Here is an 18447-nt window from a genome sequence, read left to right on the forward strand (position 1 = left end):
ACAACGAAAACATCCCCCCCAAAAAAAAACAACAACCCTCCCCCCCAAAAAACCCCAACATGAAACACCCACAAAAAACAAAACAAACCCCAAACCACACAAGGCAAATCTATCGATTTCTTCTTTAGATATAAATATCCCTCTGTATGTTGGAACGTACTAGGATGTTTATTACTGTACATGAAACTGTACATTCTTAAACATTATGAAGTAAGTTTTAAAAATAAATTCTCGCCTGCCCACTCACGCCGCCCACAGATCTACGCTCGTTAACTTTGAATTATTAACCTACTACCCCACACACATTACAGCGACCAATAACCCCAAGAAATTCGATGACAAAAGACCTCTTATAAATGCAAATGCTGCAATGAATTCACTGATGCGTACAGTCTAGGTGCGACCGCCGCTGTAGAATGTAAAATAAAGTTATTCACGCTAGACTTGTTTGTTAAAAATGTCTGCAGCGTCGATATCTAGGGACAGCTTGACATCCTAGAATATCGATCCGTCTGACAAATAAAAACTTGAATACAGCAGAATATGTTATTAAATTCTAACGATTGTTTCGCGTAGCTATCTAATTTGTCTAATCAAGACCAACGAACAACGGGAGATTTTTGATTGACACGAACTGGGCGGGGCTTGGTGACGTGACCTGGTCTATTATATTATGTATGTCTTGTACAGCTGGGACATAATTGCGTCTGCTGTCGCAGACATAATGCTGCTAATCCCCCAACCGACACAAACAGCACAAAGACTGTGTTCTGGGTATATTCTTGGTTTTAAAAGAGAAGTTACTGTCGTATAACGTGGATGGTAACGGCGGCAGGGTAAGACCGCGACGTTAAGGAAATCGATTAAACGGGAGAAGAAAGAAATGTACACAGGTACGTTTGTTTACATGTCAGTTTCAGTAGTAGGTCAGAGCTCACACGGCTACTGTACATATGTCGCACACGTAAATGATGATTTGTTTAGCGTTATAGTTTATATAACATGCTGATGATAGTGTAATAATATCAATACGATAAATTGACTGGGATTATGGGTTAGTAGTAATCGCAATACTAAAATGTAGACTATTTTCAGCAAGACAAAAATGGGAATGGGTAATTTAAAAGGCGACCTGTTTGTATTTATTTCTAGATGGCGTCAATCCTTGCCTCACCACCCGCTGGTTACGATCATTATTAACACGCCAGGCTCACAAAGCACTTTGTGAATGATGATTGTAATTCGTATTCGATACAAATTATCATAAAACGCCTGCAGCGATTACCTCCCCTATGCAATGTTGACGAACACAAAGTTGGCATTATGTGGATCACGCTAAACGCCTAACCACTCGTTTATTTAAGCTTGTGTCTTTATGGACATAGCCGGCCTTTGTACTTAAGCATTTTCACAAACAGAAGAGGAGTAAAGCTGAGGGTTGTAGCGCATGCCACGGATATTTTACACATCTCAAATACATAGGTCGACTCCTGTTGGAAAGCAACAAAAGTAACGTGTACATTCAAAGGAAATCATTGTACTTACGTATAGGTGCGGATTCACAGCGGCATAATTTGTATGTAACATTGTAGGTTGCTTTAGACAGGTTATAAAAGGTAATTCCAATGAAACCTTTGTGAATAAAACTTTCATTCCACACATAACCGCAATCATATTCAATTTAAACATATCACTAAAAAGGGTCTCCTCTTAATTTATATCTGACGTACATAGTATTAAAAATGTAATTTAATTTCGATATCACGGTAAATTAATTGTTATAAAAGAATCAAAATGACATCAAACATGTATAAATGATATTCCCCTCGTGTCTTGTGATAACATGATCTATCAGCACTCTATCCTGTGCCGTCTATCCTGTCTATAGCAACCTATAATATTACATACAAATTATGCTGCTGTGAATCCGCACCTATACGTAAATACAATGATTTCCTTTATGTCTTGTGATATCATAATTTATCAACGTGTGCTGATAAATTATGATATCATAAGTCTCGAGCGGGTATTTTTTTATTATTATCCATTATCATTCTTTTCATTTTAATTAGAATGCAGTGATTAAAATTTGACCAATCAAGATTATAAGGAGCGATATCTCCAAGGAGAATATCGCAGAAGATTTTGCAAATTATAGTGTCAGCGATATCTCCTACAAAAGCCTTTAATGGATGATAAATATATATACACATGTATATAATATGAGAGAGAGAGAGAGAAAGAGAGACACACACACACAGAGAGAGAGAGAGAGAGAGAGAGAGAGAGAGAGAGAGAGAGAGAGAGAGAGAGAGACAGACAGACAGACAGACAGAGAGAAAGACACACACACACACACACACACACACTACACACACATGACACATTACAATACACACACACACACACACACACGCACGCACGCACACACACACACACACACGCACGCACACACACACACACACACACACGTTTCTTTATTTTGAATTAAATAATACGTTGTTCACTGTCCCTTTTCCTGTTTTCTCTTTATACACATTGCATACAAAAGACACCCTGTGACGTTTAACTATATGGTAGCCTATTTGGCAGCAGCAGGTTTTTTCTTTCATTCTCTAGACAAAGAGTCGTAAATGTCATATTGGCCGTTTTCCGAATGGAAAATCATTTGTATTATTACGTGATTACCAACAGTAGTGTTGTTATATTAGTCCGGTTTATAAAGTATCCTTGTGCATGTGGTGTATCGCGAATACAATGTTTTATTATTATTATTATTTTATTTTTTTTGGCATATACATACTTGGATAAATGAATAGATGGATGGAGGAAGTGTTTAATTGCTTCCCTTACGTAGATTATATGGAGCCGTTTAAGATATTACCAATGGTTCATATTAATACCATATAAATTCACATGCTAAGGGAACTAAAATTACTAAAATTACTCTCCTTGAACTAGTCTCAAAGGAGTGTTGGGAAGCGAGAGTGATAGCTCCCCTTAAATGGCGAGGTCTGTGGCTGTATAGGTAGATAGATAGACGGATGGCCGGACGGACAGACGGACGGACGGAAAAGTCCATAGTCGTAGGGGAGCTAATGCCTCCAGCCACCCCCAGCTCACATGCTTATGGTAATTGTGTATACATACATTATTTTCAGACAACAGCAAATACGACAACAATAACATTTGAAACAACAGCATCATCATCAGTAAACAATGATAAATGCAACTTGACCCACAATGCATCAGGAGCCGTCTGCTAGTGCTGAAAGTAGTGCTCAACTGCGCATTGCGCACACTGATGACGATATAGTTCGCGCCGATGACGTCCCCGTGCTGTCGTGTGAAAATGGCCAGTGGTCAGGGCACCGTCCGAAAGTGAAACACTCGACGTACGTGACCACACCGCGATGCTGTACTTGTGGAATCTTCCTCAGACCCGAGAAATGGCGCGTGGGCGCGGTGCTCGTGTTCGGAATTGTGCTCATGTTCCTCGCTCTGGGACTCATTGTCGCGGGATCTCTCAAACTCAACCAATGTAAAGGCGTGTCCACCGTCCAGGTATGGTATATACTGATCATTCATGTAGGTTTTTTTTTAGTAGTTGGAGGCCAGAGTGTAACACTGTTTAATGAATGATGACTACCCCTCATACCGACTTCTGTGTTTCTCGATGCAACAAACGGCAATATCTTTCTTTGTAAATATATGTATAAGAGGCCAAAAACAAACTCAACCAGGTATGGTGTATACTGATCATTCCTATGAGTTTGGTTTTGTTAGTTGGAGGGCAAAGTGTAATACGTTTTAATGAATGATGACTACCCCCCTCCCTCCGACATTTGTGTTTCTCCAATATACAAACAACAATATAACAGCTTTCTTTGTAAATGTAAGAGGTCAAAACCAAACTCGACCAATGCAAAGGAATGAATGAATGTTTAACGACACCCCAGCACGAAAAATACACCGGCTATTGGGTGTCAAACTATGGTAATGGGCCAGGTATGGTGTATTCTGATCATTCGTAGTTTTCTTTTATTAGAGTGCAGAATCACTTTTTAATGAATGAAGACTTCAGCCACCCACAACGTTTTTATTTCTCGATGCGACAAACAGCAATGACTTTCTTTGTAAATATAAGAGATCAAAAACAAACTCAACCAATACAAGGGCATGGCTACCGACTGGGTATCGTGTATATTGATCATTCGTAGTTTTTTTGTTAGTTGGAGGACAGAATGTTAACACTTTTTAATGAATGATGATTACCCCTTCCCTGGACATTTTTGTTTTTTCATGTGACATGCAGCAATAATTTTTTTGTTGTAAATATATGAGGTCAAAAACAAAGACGATTTTAAAACTGATACAGTAGAAAAAAACTGCATACTCATTTTATAACAAATGTTATATATATATAACATGAAAAATACATAAATTATGTTGTTTTGGAATATAGTACAAAGTTATAGGATCGAGGTTGGGGATAAGGGGTGAGGCGTAGCCCATTGGTAAAGTGTTCGCCTGATGCGCAGTCGGTCTAGGATCGGTCCCTATCAGTGGACCCATTGGGCTATGTCTTGTTCCAGCCAGTGCTTCACAACTGGTGTAACAAAGGCCGTCGTATGTACTATTCCGTCTTTGGGATGGTGCATATAAAATATTTAATGCTGCTAATCATTACGTTGTGTCAGCGGGTTTTCTCTCTTTTTATCTGTCTGACGCCATACAATCGTAATTAAAATGTGTTGTATGAGTCGTTCAATAAAACAGTCCTTACTTCCTTCCTTTCCTTCACAGGATCGATATATGCGTCGATGGTCTCCTGTCAGAAAATTAATAACTACATATGTAATGGCAGATACATAATATATTCGTAATATTACAATACGAATCGTGCATGTAAAAAGGCTTTTTTCAATATTCTAAAAAAGGCATCAATTTGTTTTAACATGGAAATCTATTTGTGGTAGAGTTTCTCGGTCATATAATCCTTTACCATGGAAACCAGACGAGGAAAATGGTAAGCAGTTTAATTAAGAATTATATATTTTTTTGATATTATTAGGATAATATGTACTACTGAATTTACAGAGGATATTATAAAATAGACGGCAACCTGTATTTGTTTTGGTCATTAAATACATATAAATTATGTGGGTTTTTGAAAGTTTAGATACATCATTCTAAAATGGATTTTGAAACGTTTTCTCTGTATTTATTACCAACACCAGGTGCCAGGTGGCAATGAGTTTTCCCCATATATTTTTTTCATTCATTTCGCATGGAATTAGAAAATATTGTTAGCCGCGAACAAAACATTCGCTTTTTTATATACTTCACATTGAAATATGAAATATGGTGTCTAAATTACGTATAAACTAACAATATACGTAAACGTGTATATTACGTATCAGCTAACAGTATACGTTTATATCCATAGGTGTAATAGATAGCACTTTACTGGGGAGTCGTAGCAAATCTGCCTTTAAAAGGTACTTTGGTTTCCGTAGAAACACTATTATATGCATATAACCAAGCTATAGGAAAGAAATGTTTTATTTAACGACGCACTCAACACATTTTATTTACGGTTATATGGCGTCAGACATATGGTTAAGGACCACACAGATTTTGAGAGGAAACCCGCTGTCGCCACTACATGGGCTACTCTTTCCGATTAGCAGCAAGGGATCTTTTATTTGCGCTTCCCACAGGCAGGATAGCACAAACCATGGCCTTTGTTGAACCAGTTATGGATCACTGGTCGGTGCAAGTGGTTTACATCTACCCATTGAGCCTTGCGGAGCACTCACTCAGGGTTTGGAGTCGGTATCTGGATTAAAAATCCCATGCCTCGACTGGGATCCGAACCCAGTACCTACCAGTCTGTAGACCGATGGCCTAACCACGACGCCACCGAGGCCGGTCCCAACCTATAGGAACCAATCACATACAAAGTAGCGAACACTTGATCCACCTGAAGCACTAAAAAACGTTTGGTAGTTCTAACACACAGCCATCAGAGGAAACGCGCTACATTTTGTCCATTAACAGCACGGGATCTTTTATATGCACTTTTCCACAGACTGAAAAACACGTACCATGGCCTTTGGCGAGTTGTGGTGCACTGGTTGGAACGAGAAAATAAACCAATAAAATACCAAAACAAATACAAAGTATCAGAAAGATCTCTTTTAAACAGTATACGGAAACTCCCATCATTGTGATCTTTTGTGGTGTGGTAACGCTGATAGTTTCTGTTAATTGCATAGAAAATTATGTTAATAACGTTAATTCTTCAGATATTACTTGTATAAAACGCCCATGCGAATTTGGTTTAGGTTTAGTGAAAAGCATACCAGCTACTGTTCAGTTTTATTAATGGTAGGCGAACGTTCCCAAAATGTCCTTGGTATAACAACCACGAAGGTGAAATTCAGGTAAGCCCTATTTTTATATATATATAAATGAATTTCTACATCGTTAAAATAGTTTTATTTATTTTTCAGTTGAAGCACCCCTTGGGTACAAGCACGGTACAAATAAATGACACATTTTTCACAATTAGTAAGTAAAGATTTTACAACATCCTTGATTTGAATGACAACATCTGATTATTTGTGTTGTATCGTTTTTCACTCAGGATACACATATTTTGTTATTTGTGCTTTAATTAGCGTTGATGGTAATTTCTTTGGCACTCTAGTACTCTAGATTTTGCAGTTGTTAGGTGCTTAAGACCAGAACAAACTACAGTAAGCTATTCACTCTTTATTCCCCTAAACAATAGACTACTTCAGTTTGAAATATCATTCATACTGGTTTGCTTATAAACCATTTCTACCAGTCATCATATACATTACGATGCTTCCAACTTGACTAATGTTTTCCAAAATTTTAGCATTTAAAGGTCATTTATCCTTAAAGGGACACACCCTAATTACGGCTATTTGTTAACCACTACGGTGTTGTTTTTCGCTATTAAACCCCATTTTTCACAAATAAAATTGCACTTTACTTACATTTTATTATTTAGAATACACATTTCCATTCACCTGAAGTGCTTTTTGGTAATCCTGATGTTTGTAAAACCACGAAATGCATTTGTTTGCATTTTTTCACAAGACGTGTAGTCGAGAAAAAACCGTTAAGCAAGCGAGGTCCAATCTGTTTTTAGAGGGAATATTTCTATTTCAATGTCACAGACGTTGGTATATCACGTGACCGTTATCATTTTGGTTCGGTTTGTTTTCTCGTGCACGGTTCGCGCAATCAACATCCGATTTGTTGTTGTTCATTTGTGAGATTTTTTTCACAGTTCGTGAACATTTTCAGTAACAATAAAGTTCAGACAAGTAAGTATCTCAATACAAAACGTTACAAACCCTTAAAACCAATAATTTTGCTAAGTCCTACGATATCTGGAGAGGGGATACAACCAGGACAGAACAGTTGGAACATGTCCAGGAGAGGTGAAAAGAACGCACCCCAAATCTGTGAAATTTGTCGTGACGTAGGCATTATTGTGCTTCGAGCGACATCTACCGGTGACATCAGAATACAAACTTTCAAAATTATTTCAAGCAATTGGGACATGGGGATTCCCATGGTATTTATCGATATGAAATCTGCTTTTTCACTCCATTTGATAAAAACGTGATCTAAGTGTGTTACAGGTTTGTAGATTAACCAAATTATAATTTATTTTCGCTGGATGGAACTAGGGTGTGCGGCTTTAATGTAAAATTAATCTGTTTTACAGTGTCTGTTTAATAATTGCCTGTTCTGTAATATAAGACGTCAGTTAATATTTATTTATACAGGAGCATCAAAGATTATGTGTGGGCGTATGTGTGCGTGTGCGCGTATGTGTGTGTGTGTGTGTGTGTGTGTGCGTATGTGTGTTTGTGTGTGTGGACGTATATATGTGTGTGTGTGTGTGTGTGTGTGTGTGTGTGTGTGTGTGTGTGTGTGTCTATTTGTCTGTGTGTATGTGCGGGACAGCAGTATTTCGAACCCTGGAATTTCAGTATAAAATGCAAAAATCTCGTGCAACTTGTTCATTATTTGTAACTGTTATATTTGTTTCTTACAGAACAGTTAACAGCACTGAACAACTTTGCGTTTCAAAAACCGACCGTCCAATCTTCTACCGATTCTACAATTGAGAACACACCGGAAATAGATGGTGTATCAGCGATGGCGGTTGATGGCAATGTAGAAACATGCTCCAGAACAGGTACGATGATATAACTTACTGTGTTGTGTCAATACGTGCACACTGGGGTAGGATATGAAAGTATCACGAAGTTCAACATTTAAACGTCACAATGCACTTCGTGATACATGCAAAGCGTTTGTAAGATGGTTTCTAAATTGGTTCTTTTCGATTAGCAACAATATTTATCAAATATTTTGGACGTCAGCATAGTTATTTCTGTACCGTGTACGATCGTTTGTTAAGTGTTCCGAAAACGATATCGCGAAGACATAAGTATTTTTCATTAAACATATTTTATATTTGATGGAAGAATATGGAAGAATTGTACGAGTACGATCCACGTTTTGTTTCGTTAGTTGTTTGTTTGGACTATAGTTTTGTCAGGTACGTTTTCACAGCATTAATAGTAATTGTTAATAAAGGATAAAGTTTATTTTGTTTAACAACACCACTAGAGCACATTGATTTGTTAATCATAGGTTATTGGATGTCAGATATATGGTGATTTTGACACAGTCATAGAGAGGAAACCCGCTACATTTTTCCATTAGAGGCAAGGGATCTTTTATATGCACCATCCCACAGACAAGATAGTACATACCACGGCCATTGATACACTGGCTGGAACGAGAAATAGCTCAATGGGCCCACCGACGGGGATCGATCCTAGACCAACCGCGCACCAGGCGTGCACTTTACCACTGGGCAACGTCTACCCCGTAATAAAGGATAATACTGATTTAAGTTACCGTAAAACGTCATGGTGATGTAAAAAGAAAGGAATATTTTATTTCACGACGCACTCAGCACATTTTAATTGGAGGGGAAACGCAACACGCAATAGACTACTCTTTCCGATTAACAGCAAGGAATCGTTTATATGTAGCATCCTACAGACAAGAGTAGTAGATATCACGGCCTTTATTACACCAGTTATGAAGGACTAACTGGAACGTGAAAAACGTCCATCGACGGGAGTCGTTCCTAGATCGACCGCGCCTCAAGCGAGCGCTTTACGTCAGGTACCCCATGGTCGACTAATTAACAAATGGCCCCGTTCCTGTGATTATTCCATTAATGTTAGGTCAGGTTTAGGGTATGTTTTGATCGCCGTGATCAACTAAGGGGCGGGACGTAGCCCAGTGGTACAGCGTTCGCTCGATGCGCGGTCGGTGTGGGATCGATCCCCGTCGGTGGGCCCATTGGGTTATTTCTCGTTCCAGCCAGTGCACCGCGACTCGTATATCGAAGGCCGTGGTATGTACTACCCTGTCTGTGGGATGGTGCATATAAAAAATCCCCTGCTGCTAATCGGAAAGAATAGCCCATGAAGTGGAGACAGCGGGTTTCCTCTCTCAATATCTGTGTGGTCCTTAACCATATGTCTGACGCCATATAACCGTAAATAAAATGTGTTGAGTGCGTCGTTAAATAAAACATGTCTTTCTTTCCGTGATCAACTAAGATGACGATCAACACGGATCCAACTTCTGACGCAACACTACCATACATATACTTATATGGGGTGGGGACGAAGAATTCTGTGTGGCTCTGTGTGCATGATTTAAAAATAAAATTAGCTGTAATAACTAGATGTGTCTTTATGCATGTGCATTGTAATGTATGTATGTGTGTACACGCTGTGAAATGATCGGCAATCCAAATAAACATATTCGTATTCGTATTCGTATTCGTAATGAAATAACCTAAGTTACAAATAAATTAATATGCAGGTCCCCAAAACTTTATTTCTATTAACAGCTATTCCAAAATACACCCGACAAATCATAGCATCGACGTCGATGAAAAACCACGTTCCAATTGTTAAATATTTATCTTTATTATCACGTTCCATTGTTTTCCAGTTTATCTTTATCTTTATTATCTGATGATTCTTACATTTCCCTGTTTTGTATCTACAAATAGTGTCCAAATGTTTCAGTTACACATTTTATTGGAATGTATTAAAACATGTATAATTATTTAATGAAAACAATAATTATTATTAAGAATGACATAGACTATGGTAAACGTTTTAATTATTATATATACAAACAATTACAATTGTTTTCAATAAAGTCAAAAGATAAAGGATTATGCAGTTTGTTTTCTTGGGCTCTCTAGTTCTGGCGTGAAGGTCGGCAATGCCTTGGCTCTTGTTAATCATCTGGTTCATTAATCTTGATTTTTTTTCCTTTTGATCTTTGCTAATAGTATTTTTTTGGTCAAAACGTAGGGAAGATTTATATGTTATAAATAGACCATTTCATGACACGTTTTTTTTTTTTTTTACTTCGATTTCAATATGTCAACTCGTGATGTGTAAAACCATGTTGTCACTTAGTGCTTCGCAATTCGATAAAGATGGTATTCACACACACACATGACTCATTGACATAAAAATCGTATTCGAAAAACCCACACGCCATGGAATAGCCTCTATATATTTAACTTTAGAGGCAGGGATGGCTTGAAGAAGATATCATTATTATAGGTGACCGTTATTTTGGCGAGACATAGGGGCGCGTGTCGTGGTGGATGATTATAAAACCGTAGCTTCCCAGCCACGTGGCTACATCATTGTTTCCATGACTCACTGACAACTTAATGTTTTTCTCCCAAGACGCTGAACGTGACCCCAGGTGGCAGGTCGATCTAGGCGGAGTGGAACCAATAGGAAGTATTAGGATCGCTAGTAGCAACACGAGCAGTAAGTGTCAAGTCTCATGTTAATTTAGGTTTCTAAGTGACAATTCTTTATATCGTATGTTGAATACTTTGAAAATCCCCGTAACACCTTTACTTAGTCAAACCTGGATATCGAAAAAACAACAACAACAACAACAATAATAAATAAAAACAAAACAACAACATGAAAACAATACATTTTTAAGATGGTTGCCTCGGGGGCATAGCTGTTAAGCCATCAGCCATATAACTGGGTGGGGCAGAGTTCACATTCCAGTACTGGTTACAACCCAGAATGATTTTTAATAGCTCAATTAGAAAATGCAAGGCCGGTACAACACCTTCTGTCTCACTAACAACTCAATTACCATTAATCTGTCTTGGACAGGTATGCCCATGCTGTTGAGATGTGTGCCAGGGACGCCGTGCTTGAACTTCCATTAGATATACACAAGGAAACTAGTCAGTTGGCACTATACTGGATGGCTTATAGAATAGAAACGTGACCTCTTAACAAAGATGTAACTGAGGTGACCCGTTTAGCAAGTTAGCGTGTATTTTGGGGTTTTATTTCTAAATGTATGACCAATACATTCCATTTTCCACCTATGTTTCACTCCTGTAATTATGTTTTGCAGTTTTGCACGATTTTGATGTATACCTGGGAGAAGATACAGATACTAGTGCTAAGAAGTTGTGTTACCACCACAACGGTCCTGTCAGACAACATCACGCCAGGATTGTATGTGACGAGGAGAGTAGTGGAAGGTATGTAAATCAGCTGATCATAAATAAATTTAAAAAAAAAAATGAATATAATATAATATAATATAATATAATATCATCATCAACAGTTCAGTTATTTTATGAACTCACACACTCCTACACATACACACACACACACAGAGAGAGAGAGAGAGAGAGAGAGAGAGAGAGAGAGAGAGAGAGAGAGAGAGAGAGAGAGAGAGAGAGAGAGAGAGAGAGAGAGAGAGAGAGAGAGAACCTGCAGTGCCTGTCGGGTAATCTTGCACCATTTGGGGTCATACACTCGAGAAACACATTCACAATGGCACCTGTGCCTGTACCTTATTACATCCGATAATTATCATTTAACTTTCAGCACAGCCGCGTCTACCAACCATCTACCTAAGTGCTCTTAAATATTGTATACTAAGTCGTATGTAACATTGTAGTTTACTAATGTAATGAAATACTCTTCGGTATTTGTTCCAGATTTGTGTCTATTGTCTTACGTGCCAGTGCTTTAAATAAACTGGAGAATTTGGTGCTGTGTGAGGTAATGGTGTTTGGGCGGTGACGTTGGTTCGTGGTCTACACGTGACGTGGATAATCCTGTGATAACTAAAAACACATCCCAAGTGTTTAAAACAGATTATGAGTGTGTAGTCCAGCTATCGTCGAACGTCATCCTAGATTACGACCCACTTGGATATCAGGATGGCTGTTCATACTATGCATATAGTAGGCGAAGAATGTGAATCAGAACAACATGGGTGATTAGATGTCGGAGGACATACCACCAGTTGTGGCAGAGAGAACAGGGATGCTAAAAACAGGACATTCTAAATATTTCTTTAACTTGATATTTGTAGTGAAGAAAACTGATTTATGTGCTATTATTGGTTATTTCATTTTAAGGCACGTGTGCAGGAAATTATTTAAGTGTCTAGAAGGTATCTAAACTGTGGCTAGCGAATTAATTTTTTTTATTATTATTATTATTAATATTGTTTTGGGGGGAGGGGGAGGGTAGGGTCATGCTCCCCTAGAAAATGCATTTAAAAATAATTTTTGCTTTGGAGGTTTCGACCCCTCTTGGCACACGCGCCTGTTTCTGTTTCAACATGCATTATTAGACAATGGCAACAGGCAGTCAAACAACATTCTTTGACCGCAGTCATGGCAGTGGCACACCAGCAGTGGAGAGGAGTTTCGATTCATTATTTGGGTGAGGTGGGAGTTGTGGGCTCTGACAGACGGACTGCTGGTATCGGCATCGTCAGTGTTTGTCAATCCGTCTTACCCTGACTCGATGTCACCATCCGTTTAACATATCTGTTTGTAATAGCGACCCAACGAATTTTCAAAACATTCCAACATAGCATGTTTTATTACCACAAGAAGATGTTCGAATACATAGTATTTAATATTTTATTATTTTCAAAACTGATCCATAAACTTTTATTTATCAAGTAGCGATAGAGTAAGGTAATTTGAGTATTCAATAGCATACATGTTTGAAGAAATATTAAGTGGATGTGACGCATCAAACTTTTATAAAGCTTCCTCTGTTTTCCAAAGATAAAAATCCTAATTCTCTGTTCAAGAAATTTTTAATTAATATAAATTTAGTAGTTTTAGTTATTAATAACATTGTTTGTGTTTAATTAGCAGAACATTTCATTACTGTGATTAAAGGAACATCACCAACAACGACGACGACAACAACAACAACAACAGGCTGCACATACAAATGTGAATTTAGTCCGATGAATATATGAAATTATGCCGATGTTTGTACGCCGCTTTAGTATTTTGGATTGTTAATGGAAATGATATAGATGTGCTTTTTCTGAAAATCTGGTGCTATCAGCAAATAGTAATAGATATTTGTGGTAATGTAATATACATTATATATAAACGTGTATTTATTGTATTGTATATTTATTCCGGTGAAGTACAACTGGTTGTATATATAAACACAAAAGTCACGAATCGTTACACCTCGGCTGTATGAAACGAAGGATTATCGTATTGATGTCCAACATTGTGCGCAGGAAGTGCTCATTACATATAGCGAAACACCCTATGTACAAAATGGTGTTGGCATACAATAGCTTTATTTTAAACTCACAATACAGACATTAAAATACGTATTCAAAGGTAATGACTGCACCCGACAGTAACTTCATGGGAGCATTCCATCACAACTTTGTTAAATAGTCATTTCAACTCATCTTGTACTACCTCTCCCCGACAATTCTCCAGCAAATCGTTTCATTTCGGAAAAAAACCCTGGTGGAGACATTCGGGTAAAACAAGCTGGTCTGAAAACTTTTTACCATGCATTTCAATCATTTTACTCACAACATTACTTGTAGTTCATATAAAAATGCAACCCTATGTTTGGTAGTAATGTATTTGTGAATAAATGTTATTATGGAGATTCGAGCATTTTCGTTTAGAAAAAAAACAATTAGCTTTCACTCTACACACGCACACACGCACACGCGCGCACACAAAACAATGGGATCCCGTATGCCTACACATGATATTGTTTCGACAAACGTGTGGCCCAAGGTAGACTAATAAGAAAAACGTAGTTACGACTTACATCATCTGTCGAAGAAATCCGAGTGAATTATTGATCACACTGTACAAAGATCTTGTCTGAACAAGACTACATCAACGGTTATTTTAACGTTTGCTTGGCGCTTGTTTCAGTACTTCATATAACTTAAAAGTACTGTTAGTCTTTATGCATCATTTCCTTTAAAAAATATTCCAAATTTAAGAACATGCGATTTCTCTTCGTTGAAGATGGTTTTAAAGTTTCGTCATCTAACAATATCTACACTTCCCGAAAACCTGATATTATCACTCCTTTTTTCTGATTCATGAGTGCATGTCATCAATTCTGTACATATTCCATTGAGCTCTGACCAGTGGAAGTTAGTGTTCTAAGCTAGTATTGGGAGTGGTAGGCATCCTATGGCCGGTGCAGGAGGGATGAAACATCCTGTTACCGATTTCCTAGGGAGTGGCGGTCCTCATAAGAGCGATCACCTGACAATCCTTTCGACTGCCATGTGCAGAGATACGATTTTAATAATGGAATACGTTTTTTGTCATTCAGATTCAGTAACTATCGACTGTTAGCATAATACTTAAAATGTATTTTTTGTACTTAGATGCAGTTAAGGCTCAAGCACGTTGTCTTGGTCGCCCAAACAGGGATTGATAGTCGAGATAGAGAGTGAAGTCGGCGTAGAGCCCTTAGACCACATCGCCGAACCATTATAAATATCTGTCTGGGTTCAATCGGTACTGGATCACGACGTGATAAAACGAGAATCTAATCATACGGAATGCATCTCTGCTTGTACGGTGTAGAAACACTACAATTTCGATATTCTGAGTTATTGAGAAAGGATTAATTTGTAATTATTTAAAAACACATAAATGTAAAACAAATTAACAAAAATTGGCACTTATAACAATGATGCCGTGCCTTTAAGTCTTGGGGTTGCTGGCACGTCGTATATGCGAATCAAAATTTGACACATTGACGGCCGGCATCTAGATAGAGACGTCCAAGAAAGTCATGTTTCACAGAGGCAGCGAACCTTTCGACAGCAACCAACTGGCATAACGTTACGGAGTGTTCCTCTCAACTGAACGCGCTCAATTCCGTCGGCCGTCCACTAAAGATACCCTGATAAAAAACATTCTACTAATATATTAAATTAGTTGACTGTAATTTTAATGAATATATAGTTTAATTTATAATGTTTACATTTTAAAGCAACAGTTAATGAATAATGTTGACTGGAAACTGCCATTATGCAACTTTGAGATAACACCTTTAACACAGATGGTTTAACCTCTGTGTCCCTGAGGCCGGTGGTTATCGACTTAGATGATTTACATTTATATTTTATGTTCAGCATGAGAGTAAACGTAGCTGGACATGCATGTGCTGTATCGTCATGGTTCCAGACCATCGGAAAAACGAAATGGACCAAAATAATTGTGTTGTGAACAATGTCCATAACGGTAAAGCATATCAGTTATTGAACAGTTATTTTGTTGGATATTACATCTCGCTTCAAGATATACAATAATTGTTATAGCATATAGCGAGACAAGATGCAGTAGCCAACGCATATGTTGTCTTTATAAAGACCTATGGCCGAATCATTAAATAGTGCTAGTTTATTGAAAACAGGAATTGAGAAATCTCTCTCTCTCTCTCTCTCTCTCTCTCTCTCTCTCTCTCTCTCTCTCTATATCTATCTCTATATATATATATATATATATATATATATATATATATATATCGCACCACCATTATCCAATATAGAGGTTTTTGAAGGCTCGCCTGTCTTTCGTAAAAAAGGTTCTTTGACGAACGGAAACGTCTATTTCAAATAAACGACTAGTTACTGGTCTTTCCTGTTGCTATACACGTCATATTAGTTAAGCATTTTATACATTTTATTGATATAATACTGCATTATTGCTATAATTATTTTGCCAGTCAAACGTTGAATAATCGTGTAGTTTGTAATACAAAACCGATTTATTTTGCAATACGTATGCACATAATATGTAAAGAAAGTTGTAATTATACTATATGTTATTTATTGATATTTCGCTTTCAAGTGATTTATTATAATCTAGCAGGTCTCCTGTTAAACATATCATGCGATTAGCTTCTGTCAGTGTTGGGTACCTACTTATACAATGTGTTGATGTTATGTAAATATTTTGTTTAATATATTTACTTATAAACATGCTTTTTCTAGTCTGTTTAGTTAGTAATATAACTATTATATTCGATTAAATCTGTATTTTCTGTTTATCTGTATCTCATATATGGCAGTTTTATTTGTATTTAAAAAAAAAATGAATCTCATGAATGTGTTCAAAGGATTAAAACTAATTATGATAGTTTTAGATATGGTAACATGGGATGATGAGAGAACTGATCAACTTAATTAAAGACCTCTAGACTTTTTGCAGATTGCATAAACTTTGATGGTGGAAAAATGTGTTGCATTCTTTTCACTGCTCAATTCAGGTTTTGATTACATTTTCCTTTTGGCCGACAACATGTTTGGCGACAGAAAAGTAAATGCTTCATTGTATGGAAAACATTTACTGGCCCTTAATTTATTGTGTTGAGTATAGTTAAACGAAGTCCTACCATCCATAAGGCGTATTTCTCTCACACTCATTGCTCATGTCTAGAACGGCCTTAACTATTTTCCAATATATGATTTTAACAGTTTGTGTTCATACCGCTTATAGGCGAAGCAAAATAAAAGATTCTATAAAACGAGTGGAAGAACATTTGTTTTATTGTTACGGTGTCTGTGTTATACATAAACGTAGATGTATGTATGTATGTATGTAAGTATGTATGTATCTATTTATCTATAACACACACACACACACACACACACACACACACACACACACACACACACACACACCATTTTACAATCACCCACAAACATCTATCTATATGTCATCATCTATCTATCTATCTATCTATAACACACACACACACACACACACAACCACACACACCATCCATGAATTTTACAATCAGCCACAAACATCTATATGTCATCATCTATCTATCTATCTATCTATAACACACACACACACACACACACACACACACACACACACACACACACACACACACACACACACACACACACACAACCACCATCCATGAATTTTACAATCACCCACAAATATCGGTGTTTAAGACGGAGTATCGAGGGGATGGTTATTGTCCTGCCAAGTTTCGTTAACTTCGTGAAAGTTCCAATGTTTTCCTTGCATGCTTTATGCCCGCAAACACCTACAACCTATGAAACAACTGTTTACATATAGGTATCTCCACAAAACAATATTAAGCCTGTACCGTCAACATGCTTAGAATCATAATCTGTGGAGATGATGATGAAGACAAAGAAGAAGAAACATAATACGAAGAAAAATCGTTACGGTTAAAGGGAAGGTTCAAAGTTACACTTTGACCAAAATATTTATTAATAGTTCTTGTGAAATATAAATATTACTAGTATACCTAATACAATTACATTTACACAACATATAACATTCAAATAATTTAATTTACTACATGTTTCAATTTATATTATTGTAAAATCTAATTACGGTAACTTACAGTTTGAGTTTGATTTCATCCTGATCTCCCTATTGACAAAGAACTAGCTGCTATTTTAATAGATACGCGATGAATATGTTTTTTTAATATATACTTTATATTTTTTAACATGTTTTATCGAGGAAACCACTATTTATGCCGAGTGGCAGGCACCACATTACAGTCGTGATATTCTTGAGTTACTTAAAGTTTGTTTTGTTTAACGACACTACTAGAGTACATTGATTTATTAATCATCTGCTATTGGATGTCAAACATTTTGACATATAGTCTTAGAGAAAACCCGCTACATTTTTTCCATTACTCGCAATGAATCCTTTATATACACAATCATACAGACAGGATAGAATATACCACGGCCTTTGATATACAGTCGTGGTATACTGGCTGGAACGAGAAATATCCATTGGGCCTACCGACGGAGATCGATCCCAGACTGATCGATCATCATCAGGCGAACGCTTTACCACAGGTTACGTCCCGCCCCTTAAATGAATTACGCAAAGATTATAAATGGGATCAATTAATTTGTAGTTATTTATCACAAATGTTTGTGGAAATTACAAAATATGACACTTGCAAC

The 18447-nt window shown here is 37.2% G+C and overlaps 1 protein-coding gene across 1 annotated transcript; it reads left to right on the top strand.

Moving 5' to 3' along the window:
- The first annotated feature begins 685 nt into the window (after nt 1-685).
- Nucleotides 686-17004, top strand: LOC121374991. The gene is made up of 7 exons (XM_041502172.1): nt 686-893; nt 3162-3564; nt 6519-6576; nt 8105-8248; nt 10854-10940; nt 11557-11686; nt 12152-17004. Exons 2-7 carry the CDS (start codon nt 3244-3246, stop codon nt 12234-12236), a joined length of 825 nt encoding a protein of 274 aa, XP_041358106.1. The 5' UTR covers nt 686-893; nt 3162-3243; the 3' UTR covers nt 12237-17004.
- The last annotated feature ends 1443 nt before the right edge of the window (nt 17005-18447 follow it).

The sequence above is a fragment of the Gigantopelta aegis genome, chromosome 6 (genome assembly GCF_016097555.1).
Source record: "Gigantopelta aegis isolate Gae_Host chromosome 6, Gae_host_genome, whole genome shotgun sequence".
NCBI classification, from domain to species: Eukaryota; Metazoa; Mollusca; class Gastropoda; order Neomphalida; family Peltospiridae; genus Gigantopelta; species Gigantopelta aegis.